At 42.9% G+C, this 16884-nt stretch overlaps 1 protein-coding gene across 1 annotated transcript; it reads left to right on the top strand.

Moving 5' to 3' along the window:
- Nucleotides 1-10771: 10771 nt before the first annotated feature.
- LOC147187925 (ALK and LTK ligand 2a-like) lies at nucleotides 10772-15548 on the top strand. Its single transcript, XM_086100453.1, has 5 exons — nucleotides 10772-11134; nucleotides 13778-13831; nucleotides 13961-14041; nucleotides 14152-14226; nucleotides 15039-15548. Exons 1-4 carry the CDS (start codon nucleotides 10828-10830, stop codon nucleotides 14214-14216), a joined length of 507 nt encoding a protein of 168 aa, XP_085956579.1. The 5' UTR covers nucleotides 10772-10827; the 3' UTR covers nucleotides 14217-14226; nucleotides 15039-15548.
- The last annotated feature ends 1336 nt before the right edge of the window (nucleotides 15549-16884 follow it).

Below are 16884 nucleotides of genomic sequence, written 5' to 3'. Positions count from 1 at the left end.
ACAGTGGACCAGCTCTACACCCTTAGCAGGGTCCTCGAGGGTATGTGGGAATTCGCCCAACCAGTCTACATGTGTTTTGTGGACTTGGAGAAGGCGTTTGACCGTGTCCCTCGGGGAGTTCTGTGGGGGGTGCTTCGTGGGTATGGGGTACCGAACCCCCTGATACGGGCTGTTCGGTCACTATACCACCGATGTCAGAGTTTGGTTCGCATTGCCGGCAGTAAGTCGGAATCGTTTCCAGTGAGGGTAGGACTCCGTCAAGGCTGCCCTTTGTCGCCGATTCTGTTCATAACCTTTATGGACAGAATTTCTAGGCGCAGCCGAAGCGTTGAGGGGATCCGTTTTGGGGGCCTCAGTATTGCATCCCTGCTTTTTGCAGATGATGTGGTGCTGTTGGCTCCTTCAAACGGGGCTCTCCAACTCTCACTGGAGCGTTTCGCAGCCGAGTGTGAAGCGGTTGGGATGAAGATCAGCACCTCCAAATCTGAAACCATGGTCCTCAGTCGGAAAAGGGTGGAGTGTCCCCTCCGGGTCGGGGAGGAGATCTTGCCCCAAGTGGAGGAGTTCAAGTATCTTGGGGTCTTGTTCACGAGTGGGGGCAGGAGGGAGCGGGAGATCGACAGGCGGATCGGTGCAGCGTCTGCTGTGATGCGGACGTTGTATCGGTCTGTCGTGGTGAAGAAGGAGCTGAGCCAAAGGGCGAAGCTCTCAATTTACCGGTCGATCTACGTTCCAACCCTCATCTATGGTCACGAACTATGAGTCGTGACCGAAAGAACGAGATCCCGGTTACAAGCGGCCGAAATGAGTTTTCTCCGCAGGGTGTCCGGGCTCTCCCTTAGAGATAAGGTGAGAAGCTCGGTCATCCGGGAGGGGCTCAGAGTCGAGCCGCTTCTCCTCCACATCGAGAGGAGCCAGATGAGGTGGCTTGGGCATCTGATTCGGTTGCCCCCTGAGCGCCTCCCTGGTGAGGTGTTCCGGGCATGTCCCACCGGGAGGAGACCCCGAGGAAGACCCAGGACACGCTGGAGAGACTATGTCACCCAGCTGGCCTGGGAACGTCTCGGGATCCCCCGGGGAGAGCTGGAAGAAGTAGCTAGGGAGAGGGAAGTCTGGGCTTCCCTGCTAAAGCTGTTGCCCCCGCGACCCGGCCCCGGATAAGCGGTAGATGATGGATGGATGGATGGATGGATGGTCACGGATTTATATCATGAAGGATTAACGACGGCACCTGCCGTCGCGAGAAGTTAAAGTCACCGGCGGCCATCTTGCGTTGCCACTCACTTCGGCGCACCTAACTGGGATACAGTGATTTCTCCATGTTGTTCTCACATTATTTTGTCTGGACTAAAACAGTGAGAAATGGCAGGCCATATAATGACTGAACAAAGGGAGAATATCAAGAAAATTCAGGTGTCACAATTCCCACAAATGGAGAAAATAACCAGAAAAAGAGCCACCAGTGATGTCAATGCTCGCGAAAAAAATTATTTATTATTATATAGTTATTATTATTATTGTCAATTTGGGACTATCCCGTTCAATATGTCGGCTCAGGTAATCGGCATGACAGGAAATCGGACCGCCAACACACACGCACACACAGAAACACAAGGAGCGGAATGGTAATCTCGGGATGAGGTTAGAAATTGCACTTGTTTACCACACAACGCTTTTTGTCCAGAATGACAAATTTCATTCTGAGTCACCCGTCAATTAATCGGTCCCAAATATGAAACACAGCTTAAAAGTCAAAGAAGAAAGTCACACACCGATATTGTTTGTGTTGAAATTTGAAGCATGTATTAGCAGTGGCACCTATCCCACCGACATCACATGAACAATTGATGGAATATTGAGATTAAGAAGTCCAAAGTTGGTGCGTTTTTCTGAGAGGGCGGACTTGAACAGTCACTGAAATTAGACCATTTTGACATCAAGGAAACATTTTTTTTTTAAAAAGATGACACGTGATAACGCAGCATGGAGAATTTAGGAGATTTCATGCAGAACGCACCCGGAGAAAACCCAAGCAGGCACGAGGAGAACATGCAAACTCCACATAGGAAGGCCGGAGCTGGAATCGAACCCTGCACCTCTGCACTGTGAGGCCAACGTGCTAACCAGTCCACCAGCCGCTCAATATGCTGTATAAATAATAAAATAAATATATGGCCGAGAAAGCACACAGCAGAGAAGAAGTTGAGGTTACGGCACGTCGATGATGTCAGTGTTGCGGTGCTTCCAGAGAGCTCAGCTGATGTAACCCGAGTGAGCGGACAAGCAGCTGAGTGCCCGTTCATGGCAGCGGTTGAGCTTTTCTCAGGAACGCTGCTTCCCATTGAATCCTTTCCTCGGAAGTATCGCCAACCACCCAGTCCACACACACTTAAAACACGAAGTTAGCGTTGTTGGCGAATCATGCCGGCACAATGAATTTAGGAAGGTTTTATGCCCAAAAAAAAAAGTTGTGTATCATAATTAGCAGAATATTTACATATTTTAAAAGGACACAGCCAGGAAAATTGTTCACAATTGAGTAGCATTTGAGACCAAAAGTAGCATATCGTAATTAGATTGTTTACAAATGAACCCTTTCAGGGACAGCGGTTACTACGGTGGACAGCTGATCATGTCATCAGGTTATGGGGTGCATGAAAGGGTTAAAAAAAAATTTTTGTAGGATTTTACAGAAAAAGTCAGTGTTTCATTACTTTCATCTGTTAAAAGTTGTCCTGACTTTGCATAATGAGCATCCTTGCAAAACACGTGAAGCAATGTATTGAAATGCATAGCTGGGATTCTCCCATGGGATTATGGTTTATAATGCTCTCTCTTTTCTTAAACAACTCTCATGTAGAACCGCTACAAATGTCTCCTTCGGGGAATGACATTAGAGGTTCTGAAAAGCTTCTTGGCATCTTTACCATAGTAAAAGCGAAGTCAGCAACCAAATAGGAAGGCTAATGCTTTGGAAAACGTACGCTTTGACGGACCAGCGGCCAAGCGTGGTGGGAGCTCATCAGAGTGGAGGAAAAGTTTCCCTTCTGCAGGAAATCTCGAAAAAAAATGGAGACTATATTGTGGTTTATTTACATAAAGTCCCCTACATTTGATTATGATTGAATATCGTCACTTTTGGGTGGAAACCTGTCCAAATGTGGTCATTTTCATACTTTTTGAAAAATTGGGCAAACCCTTACCTCAACCTTTTCAAATGGCAAGCACAAGTGAGCTTGACAGGGGAAAGGTTACAGAAAATATTAACCGGTGTACTGAGAAAATGGATTTTATGTGCAAAGGTTAAAAATCTGAGGTGACCACTTCAGGGTCCCGCGGGGAATATGTTGTTTGAGGAAAGAACACCTAAAATGGAAACTCACAAACACAAGCACCCTTTTATTTAACCAAGTATTTCTTACATTTTGTGAGGTCTAGCAAAACACAAATGCTACCCTTTGTGGATGTTCAGGAGAAGATTTGGCCAGTTGAGGATGTTTGAATCATGCGTCTTGCTGATTGGTCGTCATCATATGTGCATTATTCACACATTGAGCACAGTGTAAAGGTGACTCACCCACAGGAATTACAGAAGAGTTGAGATAATCTCATCTAATCTCATTTTGGATGAATGGATTGATGGAATATACAGAGCCAGTATTTGCCTCCCATGCTGATTTTTGTTTGAGTTTTTCATTAGCACATTTTTCCCGCTCAAATATGAAATGGATCACCAAGCAAATTTTGACATCTCACAATTACAAAAAGATTACAGCGTTACCTTGAGATAGGCCTCTACTTCGTTTTGTCACTACAGACGTTCTTTCCCCAATGAAATGAATTGAAATGTCATCCATTCGTTCCCGACTCCCTGCAAAAATTATTTTTTTTTAATCAGAAGGTGATATTTTAAGAAGGAAAATCACACTCTACAATAATGTATTTCATAAAACTATTGAGCAATAACAAAATTGAAGAGAATGAATGTAATTATAACTGATTTATTGTGGCTCCTTCTGGTGTGCCATCTTTCCAACTCGCTATCAGTTGTTGAATGTGTAAAAACTGAGCTAAAATGGTAGCTCATTATATAGATAACTAGATAGCTACACAAACTACAGCTAGCCATCTGCGCAAACAAAAAGAGACACAAAGGAGAAAGCCTCATAAAACAAAGCTAAAATAGGAGCTAACTTGCTAGATAGATAGATACTGTAGCTATAACAGCTAGCAAGCTCTCTAGCTAGCTCGCTAGATAGATAGATATTAGCATTCTGTCTTTTCATGAAGTGGGGGGAGGGGGGGGGACAACCACAGCTACAGTATGTTATCAGGTAAAGAGATAAAAAAAAAATAAACTCGATGAATGCTTGAAACATGACGTCTCTTTACACGTGTATGACAAGAATGTAAGAATGTTTCAGCAAGACGGACAGGACCGTTTGCTAGGGATCCTGACTAATGCTGAGTCATCGGTTTCACACACAGACACACACACACACACATGAGTCGCTTAATAGTATTGTAATGCGGAAGTGCGTGTGTGTTGGAGAGCTGCTAAAATTACAGAAAATGGGACTCCAATGAATCCTGTCCTTGAGTCATTTTACAAGCCTCAATTCAATTTATGTCTTGAGGTCAAACAGTGCTTGGCTAGCAATGTCTTGATGTGGCTTCAACGTTTCAATAACTGGGGCTTTGTGGTGAATCTAGATGACATTGCTAGGTTGTTTTCTTTCATACTTGTGGTGGAGACACGTGAGCATAGCAGTGGATTTTCAAAAATCTTCCCAATGAATAAACACTGCAACAAGAAATATTTCATGTTCATGCAACAGACTGGGTGTCACATATTTTTAATACCACCATCATGACGTAATTACAGAAATCATATAATAGGCCTATTAACAAAAACAATAGAACAGCTTGTTCAGAAGATTTATTTTTACACTCTTGCCATTAGTTAAACCACACCGAGTATGCAAATTGCCTCTTGCCCTGCCTCAAACCCTGATATCTTGATTTTTGGCCTATTTTACTGCCGCGTCTCTTCTCTCCTCTCCTGTTGAAAAAGGGGGTGAGGTGTTGATAACTCAAGTGACGCTGTTGCTCTTTGGACTCCACTGAATTGATTGATTTGGATGAGATCTGAGATGGACCACTTCCCCGGAGGTCTTGGTGTGGAGGATTCTACATCAACCGACCGGGACATGGTCCTGAGATAGAACCATTTTCCCGAAGGCGTCCAGTTGCGGTGTTTCGTGTCATGAAATGGACTCCCATGCTAACTAACACCATACTATGTGATAAAAGGGAGCCCAGGGAATATCCTACCCGCTTGCCCAAAGTCAGCTAGCATAGCCTTCAGCTCACCAACAACAATAATTGGGACTAGCTGTAAACCCCAGACTTTAATGTCTACATTTTGTATTTCTAAGGCAGGGATGGCGAACCATTATCCCATCAGGGCTAATTCATCTGTTTTTGATCCACCGATGCCCCATAGTACATTTGTTAAGAACAGAACATTCTCAGATAACTCCAACAACAGACAACTACTCAACTGTTAGTTGTCTGTCAACACACCATTAATGTGTAAAAGTGTCCTCCATCATACACCAAGCAACATTATGCAACAAGAGCTGTCAAATATTTCACCGCAGACCAGTGTTGTTGTTGTTTCGCGTAATGTGGATGTTTCCTCCAGGGTCTTGTTGGAAACGAACGTGCCAAAGATCTGACCAGCAGCAGTCCAGATCACATCTCTCTAGGTGGCTGAGAGCGAATGAGGAGTCCAGCGATTAAGTCCATACGGAGTTAACATAATTTTTGCCGATTGGAGCCTATTTGTTATTGACTGTGAAAAACCACGCCATTTTCATCATGATGCGTGCACACTCGGGGCTGACAATGAGACATTCTAAAGAGGCAATGGCAGCCTGAAGTCCCTCACGTCGGTCAAGCCCTGTGGAACGCCGCGAACGTATACATGTGCATGGTGGAAAAAAAAGGACAGTGTTATCTGCTTGTATTAGCGTCAATTGGGGAGCCAACACAAAATTGTTTACAGTTTTGAATGCGCAAGATTTGGATATCGCCCTACTTCACTAATTCTGCCTGCCCCCCCCCCCCCCCACAGTCTCTGACCAAAAGTCACGCTTCTTACTGACCTGCATGAGCACAATTCTCAAATATGACTATCTTGCAATGCTAAGCTAGCATTAGCACTGTAAACAAGTTGACATTAGCCACGGCTGCTGCTTGACCTATTTGTAATAGCGTGTCACTATAACATTTAATGTTATTGGCTTCATTTTTTTGGTGGGGGTAACACAAGAAACAGCCATCTCAAGGCTGAACCAACCATCAAAATAAAATGTTAGTGCATATCACAGATGTGAAATGCCCCATGACTGGGTTTGCCTTGGAGCCTCAAATGGACTGAAAAAGCCCCTCGAAAGAACAGTCATGCGCTTCAGTCAATTTTCCATTTTCTCTGTTTCCTGATCCCATTTAAATTGAGCCATCAATTATCATTGATGTCACCAAGTGGATTTGGTTGGAGTCTCCCAAGAGTGTCTCTAATAATCAAAGACTTGGAAGACACTTTTTTCCTGCATCTTGGTCTGACCGACAGTGGTGTTCCCTAGAAAAGCAATTACGATAACATTCTCACAAATTAATTTTCATCATATCCGGAGAAAAATCACAATTTGGGAAATTATGCGGAAGGAGAAAAAAACTCAGTTGTATGAATTTCATGAGAAATGTTTTTTTTCCATGTTATTTGGACACAGTTGGAGTAGAATACAATAAATTTTTATTTGACAAAAATTAAGTGTGATTATAAATTTGAATTGATGAATAGATTTTTATTCGATTAGCTTCACTCCCAAAATAAAATGGAGCATCTGTATGCATTTACACATTTAGATTTCAAGTGCCTCACTCTTAAAGCCCCATAACGATGCGGTGGATTTAAGTGGATACATTTCACCAGTCCTAACATGCAGTTTAGTTATGTGCAGGCATCAGGACGCCGCGAAAGTAGCATCCACTTATCCGAGACGTAATATTTGATTGACAGTTGACCTATGAGAGAGTCGAGGTTTCGGCGCCATTCACCCTACATGCCAATGTAGCAGGTGTACCTAATCTTATGGCCGGAGAACGTAGCAACACATACAGACACTACATATTCACGTTTTCTTCAAGCAACCTACCGATTCTAATTACAAATACATCCGCAGGGAAACTCCATCCATCCATCCATTTTCCGCTTATCCTCACAAGGGTCACTGGGGGTCCTGGAGCCTATCCCAGCCGACTTCGGGCAGTAGGCGGGGGACACCCTGAACCGGTTGCCAGCCAATCGTAGAGCACACAAAGACAAACAACCATCTACGCTCACACTCACACCGTGGGACAATTTAGAGTGTTCAATCAGCCTGTCATGCATGTTTTTGGAATGTGGGAGGAAACGGGAGTACCCGGAGAAACCCCACGTGGGCCCGGGGAGTCCGCAGGGAAACTGTTATTAACAAAAAATAAAAAAGATTCCAAATTTATAACAACAAGAAGTAAATAAAATCATGTTTTTGGGTGACAGTGCCCTTGAATAACATCTTGTGGAGAGGAAGTGAAATCCACCCCCCTGCCCCCCTTTTTCAGTTGCTCAAATGGATTTACGGTGGCGGCACTATGAAAGAAGCGGGTGCGCATTTCAACCCTCGCCCCATGCTTGTTTAAAGCAAACAATCACTTTCACTCAATTTATCACATTGTCAACCAATTTTACCGACTTGACTCGAACATGGAACAGAATGTGATCGCCTCACCCCGACTCGTCTCATGGTCTTGGATCGGCGTGGAAAAAAAAACACATCATGAGTCAAAACTGCTGGCTATTCTGATGATGATGGTGATAATGATGATGATGATGATGGGAATACAAAGTTTGACCTCCCTCTCATGTGCAGCGATTGCGTAATGAAGCCCAGCGTGATCAGCAGCGCTTCCAAATCATGATGTTTTTTATGGCCTATCACACATTTTTTTCCAATCATATTTTGTCATTTTTATGATTTCATCTGTTTCATGCCTGGGATGATAATTTAAATGTGAAGTACTTTTTTTTTCTACATTCAACTGCCCTGCTTTAACTCATAAATGACAGTGAAGAATCCATCCCCTTTTTTGAGACTAAATTGATTCGCGATGGGCAGTAAAAACAAACAACTTCGACAATATGATTGCACACCTTACAGTTGGGGATGTGACTAAATTCGGGATTAACCAATCACATTGAAACTCATTCTATCAGTGAAGCACTGTAAATCATTCTATGCAGAGGATAAAGTACACATGACTATATACTAATGCTTGTCTACAATGTGTTGCTGCACCATTTATGTTCAATCCATTGCTTCAAGGTTTAAAGCACCTCAGCACTTAACTGCTGCTTAGCATTAGTAATTAAGAAAGTGGACGGAAATGCTAAGCTACGTTGTTTTAAACACTTTAGTTTGACATAGCGACAAGAAACAGCTGACAACCTCTTTTTTGATGAATTGTTCCCGACCTGCCGCAGTGCTGCTTGAGAAGTGAGTTGAGTCATTGCCACCATAGAGCACTCATATCTTGAAACTACGCTCGCAAGTCACCCCAAAAAAAATAAATAACAAAAACCTCGAGTCACTGATATCCCAAAGCACCTCCAAATATTTTCATTTGCAGCATTTATTTGCATTACAGTAATCCCTGGTTTATCGCGGTTAATGGGGACCAAAACCATCCGCGATATACAAAAATCCGCGAAGTAGCGACCAATTAACATAGACAGGGATTTTTTTTTTAAGTCCCCAAAAAGTCCGCAAACAGTCCGCGAGAAGCTGCAAAACAACAGCGAGTCACATAGAGCAGCATATACAGTACTGTACTCCATGTATATGAAAAAAAAAACTTTTTTTTTAATGAATATGTTTGAAAAAAAATCCGCGATGCACTGAATCTGCAATAAACGAACCGCGAAATAGCGAGGGACCCCTGTATATTGAAAAATGTGTCTTTTTTTTGGTCACAGAATTTTTTCCAACACTACATTTATTATTTGGGATTTTTTTTAAATGTACAAGCACACCAAAATAAGCCAATACAACACTGGTGGGGGGGGGGGGGGTGACTCTCTTCTGCGACTGCACGCCTCACTGGAGTCTATGATGGTAGAATGTGCGTGGCCTCAGTTTCAGTTGCCTTTGAACCTTCTTTAAAAATAATAATAAGATTTCAGAAATTGAGAACGGGACACTGGCTGTCCCCCTTTACAAGCTCTTCAATCACATGACTGGACATGAAGGACATCAGTGACGCCTTCCTTTCAGCAACAAGCCAAATCAATAAACATTGGGTTTTTTCGTGTGTGTGTGTGTTTGCCCACAAATGTCACCTTAGAGGAGATTTAAACATCACAGAAGGTAAAAGTTTGAAGTCACTGGAAAAACGGGAGGAGAATGAGTGCTGGAGTTTTGCTGAGGTGAAAGGGTGGAGAGGCTTGACGCCCGCATAAAAGAAGGAGGGGCACGCATTGGCAGGGAAGTACATCTCAAGTGATGGGGGACAGAGTTCAGGAGAACGAGGAGAAAGCACTCAAGCTCGTTTCAGCTCCGCGCGTAATCGTGTCTGGAGAACTTTTACGCACGGCGCATAGGTGCGTCACCGCGCCCTTCAGGGATGCTAACGAGATCATCGGAGCTGATTGGGAATTTCGGTGGAAGTATTAAGCAGGAGGTGGGGTAGAAGCGAGTGATATATATTGAAATATCGGAGAGAAAGAGGTGGTCATCATCCTAGGCGCTGGCACCGCGGAGCGAGTCAACCCTGGCAGGCAAACACCGAGGACCCACGGCGCTTTTCAGGATATTTAACCAGACACTTTGTGTTGGGAAGTTGATTTGTTTGATTTATTAAAGCAGACGTATAGCGGACTTATCGAAAAGGATTTTTTAAAAGCACATTGAAGGTACGTTTTTATTTTTTTACAATCATGTTCATTGTCGGTTCCATTATTATTATTTAAAGTTGAAAGTGACTTTTTGATTTTATTTATCATTGTGCCATTATGAAGGGGTGATTAAAATGCACCATTTGGGGTTTTTTGGCCTGTTTTATGCAAATAATAAAGAATATATATAATAGTATAAACTTTGGAGGGTTGTCAGTACAAGTGACTGTGGGGTTCGTTATATAAGTGGAAGTGGCTTAATTGATCACAAAGACGCATCGCACTTATCAGGGAGGTTATAAAAACATGAAATTATTCTTCCTAAGTATTTAACTGCACTCTAAAGAAAGGTTCTGCATATGCAGTTGCCGTCTATACACACAGGAGGACTGCATACTACAGGGTACCCAAAATAACTCATTAGTACTTTAGCACCCAACGTACTATAGTGAGCACGCATTTACGGTCAAATTGTACCGGCCTCCGGGTTGCGTACGAGGTAAAAGGTAAAAGAGAACTTTATTTTTCATTTCTACTCAAGAAGGTATTTTTGCGTGCTTATGTCCGTTTTTGAAAATCTTCAAGCATATAGCTGTCCTATTTTCAGGTGTTCATTTGTCAGTAAACGTGGACATCTGTTTTGTCACTACAAATCTACTGTTGTTGTTGTTGTTTTTTTTATCACATGCCTTCATCCGGCTCTGTTAGTTTGTCACGGCAAATTAACTGACGTCCATCAACTCCTGTCTTGCAGCTATCAAGAGAAGGGCATCGCCCCCCCACAAAAAAAAAATCACTTTCCCCACCATCAGTCGTCCGCGTGAGCTATGAGGGAACTGCACGCGCACGTCACCGTGGGACTGTTACTGCTTCTCACGTGCACGCTCGTCGGCGCGGCACCCACGCCGAAGACGAGCGTGATCCGGGGTTCGAGGCGCGCCACCGCGCCGGTAAGGCGCGAGGAGGAGCTGAGACGCTTCGCCGAGACCACGAAGATGGCGAGGACGGCGGCGGCGACGGGCGAAGCTCCCTGGAGCCCCTGGGGGAGCACCCTGACCGTGATTACGACGCCCCACGGGGAAAAGAGACGTTTGCGAAGAGTGAAAACAGACAGAAGGGGGGATCGGCCAGTCGGTGAGTAAAGAAGCGTGGGCCTGTTAAGTCTTTAAATACAGGGTCACATTTTTTCGGGGGGGGGGGGGGGGGGCAAAAGCCTCGTCACGTTCTGTGCAGTCAGAAATGGGTGGTATAGCAAAAAGAAAAAAAAAAGGGGGGGGGGTTGTCCCAAAAGGATATGTTAGATCACTATGTGGGACAAATTACTAGAACCCAATATCTTCGTTTGTATTTTCTCCACAGCAAAAGTTGCATCGTGATAAGTTTTTGTGGTCTTTGAAAGTTCAGGCCTTACAAAATAGTGTTTTACGACTCATAAAGTACCAAATAAACATCACACAACAATGTTTGTTTGTACCCTATTCCATTAATTAAAAAATAGTAATAATAATGATCAGCAGTAAAACATGGGTTGGTTTCACCAAATCACCGATTGTGGACCCAAAAACGCAGGAAACAAACATGTTGTGAAAAAGATATATTTTATGCACAAAAGTGACCTTTGTGCTAATAAAAAAATATATATATATATTTTAGTGACATCTAAAACATCTGAACAGTCCCTTTCTTCTATAAAATACCACTAACAGTGAAAATGTATTTTTGTTAGCAAAATAGTCTTCACAAATAATCACCCCTGTAACCATTTTATATTGGCTTAACAAACTATTTGCACACTGCAGTATTTAGTGGTTGTAGTATTTAGTAGTGTGTGTATGTAAATTATAGCATCGTTTCTTTGCCAGTTTAAAGATCAAATCAGAGCTGGCCAATACTTTTGCCTCTGCCCATTTCCATTTAAAAAAGCGTGTTAGTCACTGGTCAGATTGGAAATGTTTCTTGATGCTTGTGCACAAAGTCGTTTTTGTTTGTTTCAGCAGAGTGAATCCAATGTAGTTTGCGGTTCTTTTCTTGGGAACAAAATTGATTTTGTTTAATAGGGGGAAAAAACGAATCTTATCTTTGCACGAGAACTGTGTTAAGGCATTATCTTTGAAAAACAGCATCTTTGTATCAGAGTTTTGTTGACTCTTTAATTTTCAATCAAGTGCTGTGGTAACAAAAAAAAAATGGGAAAAAATATTTTCAAATGTGTCTTGTGTTCACACTTTCAAAAAAGGTGTCTGCTTGAGAGCTTCTTAAGAAATATCTTGAAAATGTTTGTGCTCGCACATCTGGAGAAGATTTCAGCTATGCTCCAAATGTGACAGTGATAGTGATCAAGTGGATCCAAGTCATTGGTCCAGTGACCCACAAAAACTGCAAGATACGAATTATAGTGCCTCACCCATCCAAACAAATAAAAGTCTCCCACAAACAAAACATCCATTTCCAACAGTAACCGTACCCCCGGTGACCTTAAAGCTCTAATTGTGGCATTTCCTCCAAGAGTGAGACGGCGGGTCCGTCATCCGCTTTAAACAAATGAGCGCCTCGTCGCAGTTCACAGACGCTATTGTTCACACAAACTGCCATCGACGACTTAACCGCTAAGCCCATTTGGAACTTAACGCTTTCAAGTTGGGGGAGTTGCCTGCGGTATGTGGCAATGCCGTCTCCCATCGGTGAGGTTTAAGTGAGGCAGCCGCTGCTTCTTTTGTAATGACCACCACTACTCCGAACATTGGAAATGATAATTAATGACTCAATGAATAATTATACACGATTTGACTGTGATATTCCCATCCCAACTTTAACCCTTTCATGCACCAATAATGATAAACTGTAACCAGAAAACATGATAGGGCGTCCACTGTCGTGACCGCTGTCCCTGAAAGGGTTCAAGGGGATGTTAACCCCAAAATTGTTCGATGCAACCCCACTAGTCTAAACACCACGTTCTGATTTGTAGTGCGTTTTTGGAATATGAGTTCAGCGGCAAAATCCACCCATTTTTCGCCATCTCGGGGGGGGGGGGGGCATTTTGCCATCTTCTGTCAACTGAAAATGACGTCACAGTTGCTCAGGGCTCAGCTCACGACCAATCACGGCTCAGCTGATATATTCGCAGGGATGAATGGCTAATTGTACCTTTTGCCACCCAACAGTTATTTGTTATGCGTGTCGCTATATGTCGTCGTCACTGAGAGAAATACAATAATTCAAACAGGAATACGATTACAATAACAGTCATCCAGAATAATGCTGCAAACATATACTGTACTTTCACTTTTAACCTCACCGCAAGACAATTGATTTTTCGACAAGGCATACCAAAAAAAAAAAAAAAAAAAAAAAGACCGCAAAATCAAGTTACCAAACGAACAGAGCTGGGGATTTTGTGAACCTTTCCAGCCCTAAAACAAACTTTTTTTTCTGTTTAAGGAAAACAATCTACTCTTTCTTTTGCTGCTTGTGTCACAGATAATGCTGTAAAAAGGCCGCCAATTCTGGAAACTTTGCTTTGGAAACGGTCCGGGCAATGAATGAGACTGGCCATAAACAGCACAAAAAGTTGTTTCACAAAAGATAAGTCAAAATTTTGCGGTGCAAGAGAAGACAAAAGTGCCTCCGAGTCTCATTTAACGTTTCTTTGTCTTTTTCTGTGTTGATCGCTTGTCAGTGTTGGGAATGAGGCAAAACAAGCCGCAATGTTGATATTATCACCCAGTTTTAGTGAATCGATTCGTAATCCCGCCTTGTCTTGTTCTCTTTCACCAGTCCCAACCCCACGAAATCACAGAAAGATGGACAAATACCTGAAACACATCACAGGTAAGACTTTCCTTCCTCAGCGTTGCCGAATTGACATGACCTCGTGCGAGTGGCATCGCAAAACATGCGAAATTAGGAAATAAATCCGAAACACAAGTTCGTCAATTCTGAAAAATCTTCCCACTATAGGTCGGCTCTACTTCAGCCCCAAGTGCAGAAAGCACGCGTCCCATGTGTACCACCAGACCCGAGACTGCACGATACTTGCATGTAAGCCACGACTTCTTTGCCCCTCCCACGTTCATCCCGGAGCACGTCGCCCCTTGAAAGCTTCAAAGACATCATTTAAGGCATCTCTTCTTTCGCCTCCTTTTTTACAGATTTCAAAAGATGTGCCCGGCTTCTCACGCGTCTTGCCAGCAGCCCAATGTGCACGGGAGGTTAACGTAAGCAAGGTATGAAGACTCCGCCTCCGGTGCTGAATAAATAAAAGACACACACGCTCCGATAGTCACCAGGACAAGAGTCACTAAACCGGAGTTGGAATTTGTACACAACTGGAACTTGATCAGTCATACCGACGGAACTTCAACCTCCAGCACAGGTGTCAAACTCAAGGCCCCGGGGGCCAGATCTGGCCCGCCACGTCATTTTATGTGGCCCGCAAAAGCAAATCAAGCATGTCATCTTCCATGACGCTTGCTAAAATCTCGACCAAAATTGAAAGTATGATGTCTTTTCTTGGAACCAAACCCCTCAGTACAGTAACTTAAACAATAGTTTTATGTGGCCCCGCGTAAGCAATTCAAGCATGTCAACTTCCATGATGCTTGCGAAAGTCTGAACCAAAATGTCAAAATTTCATGTATAATGTAATAATTACAATGTTGGAACAATCCATCATTCTTGACTTCTGATGTCAAAACTAGTTAGCCATCGATTCGTTGCTGTGTATGTAATATGTGGAGGGGGTTGAACATTTACATGGTTTCACAAAATTTACAGTCATAACGGCCCTCCAAGGGAAACCGTAACTACAATGTAGCCCACGACAAAAATGAGTTTGACACCCCTGACCTAAAGTATGGAATAACAGATTGGAGCTGAGAGCGCCAACTGTGTTAGTATCAGAGCACTTTTCAATCGAATGCGCACAGATGTTACGTGAACATTAAGCGAGGCGCAAGGGAAATGGGGAGAATTCTCTGAGTTCTGCCAAAAGCCAGTGAAGAAAGCACTCAATTTGTTTTGTTTTTGTATTTTGAAGGTCCAAGACAAACACCTGCTATCCAGAATTTGAATGGTCTTGCTTTGGGAAGAAAAAAAAATGCCTTGGACATTGGCAGAGCCATCTGTAAATCACTGTTGAACTCAGGCGGAACAAGTGTCCTTCTACTGAAGTCTACTGATCGTATGGACGCTGCGACCACCCAAAAAGCCGAAACTTAACAAAACCAAAAAAAAAAAAAACAATCAACAAAAGGAAGCCAATGGGAGGCAAAGCGCCCGCGAGAGACAAGAGGACCATCCGCTTTGCTTGCCTTGTTGTGTAAAGGACAAAAGGACGCGGACTACGCCGGCCCACGCCCGGATACCGAGATGCTGACGAGACATCAAACATGGTGGGAAAGAAACGAACATTCCGTCAAAGTCCATATTTATATATTTGACAAGATTGGACCATTTCAACATTTGGGCCTACAGTGTTTAAAAAAAAAAAAAAAAAAGTCAGGCTTACAAACGATATGTCGCTATATATGATATATAGGTATCTGAAAGCAAAGATATATTTAAATAAATTATATAATTGGTACAAAAGCGTCCTCATGCTGCTTTAGTTTTGTTTTTTTCCCGACCGGGCGTGAAATATCGAAGACCACGTGACTGCTGAGCCAAGCGTGGTAGCGATAGTCCCTCCACAGAATACTGTCGGACTGAGTAATCGAAATGCTTTTTTTGGAGGTGTAGTTATTATTTATTATCCCCCCACCTCACACCCCAGAAAGCATTCGCAGTCAACCAGCACTGTTTTGGAGTGGGAATACATGACAAGACTTTTCAAGCCATGTTTTTTGTTGATATTGTTTTCTTTGGAAAAGACATGCGGGTTCGAAAATGTTAAATTCGCGACACACCAGAACGACAAATTGTTGTGTATTTTGGCAGATCCCGAAGCGATACAGCTGCAGTTATGAATAGTAACAAGAAGTACCAAAATGGGAATGTTTTTTTGTGGTGGGGTGGTTGTTTTTTTGGGGGATGCTTGAAAACGGCAAAAAAAGTCAGTTTATTCATAATCACTTGGTATTGGCAACAAATTAGGTCTTCAATTCTACACACTAAATTGGATTCAACTTTGTTCATGTAATGTCAAAATTTATTTTTTATGCAGCGTTACGATAGTAGTGGCTCCAAATTGAAGGCGGCGACATGACATTCAGTCATGATTGAATCGAAGCGGAACTTCCTAAACTCTAACACAATCAGTTCTGGGGTAAAGGTCAACCCCTGAAACTTTTTATTTATTTATTTTTAAACCATGCAAAACACAAATTATTGAATTTTAGCAGCCTTTGCTGTCACTCAAGAACATCTTACAAGATGGTCACGTTTCAGTACATTTTTGCAGGGGCAAAATTCACAGACGTTTTTTTAGTTTTTTAACCATGAATTTCGTGGTTCGATTACAAAAGACAAACTGTCCTCTTCATATCATGCAACCAAGACAACGCCTGGCAATTAGTCAACAGTACCTCACCAGAATGCTCTTCACGGTTGCTGTAAGCAGGCATCACCACTGATGGCGTCGAGAGCGGCATCAGTAGATTGCAACAGAGATGCGCAGAGACTGGAAGAGTCACAGTAATGAGGCATAGACTAAACGGTTTAAAAAAAAAAGTATCAGAATTTTTGTCTTCAAAAGAGGACAGCAATTTGTGCAAAAAGTACCAAAAGGTCCATTCAAAAGTTTTGAGCAGATCCAATTCAGTTTCCCTGTCATCCAGGAGTCTTGTCACTGGTTTTGATGAGTACGCGGGTGGCAGTTTTGAAGCCACCATCGTTTTCTGATGCATTTGTTTTGAAGGTTCAAGGTATCGAATGAGAAACCAGGT

Source organism: Hippocampus guttulatus, chromosome 20 (assembly GCF_054856545.1).
Source record: "Hippocampus guttulatus isolate MCC_2025c chromosome 20, RoL_Hgut_1.0, whole genome shotgun sequence".
In the NCBI taxonomy this organism is placed as follows: domain Eukaryota; kingdom Metazoa; phylum Chordata; class Actinopteri; order Syngnathiformes; family Syngnathidae; genus Hippocampus; species Hippocampus guttulatus.
The sequence above is the reverse complement of the archived record's forward strand: the minus strand, read 5'-3'. Positions and strand labels throughout refer to the sequence as shown.

What these genes read in the sequence shown, in the direction of transcription:
- LOC147187925 (XM_086100453.1), top strand. Translation starts at nt 10,828, where the DNA reads ATGAGGGAACTGCACGCGCACGTCACCGTGGGACTGTTACTGCTTCTC. An exon ending in AAGGGGGGATCGGCCAGTCG is followed by an intron (nt 11,135 to 13,777) that starts GTGAGTAAAGAA and finishes CTCTTTCACCAG; the next exon opens with TCCCAACCCCACGAAATCAC. An exon ending in AGACTGCACGATACTTGCAT is followed by an intron (nt 14,042 to 14,151) that starts GTAAGCCACGAC and finishes CCTTTTTTACAG; the next exon opens with ATTTCAAAAGATGTGCCCGG.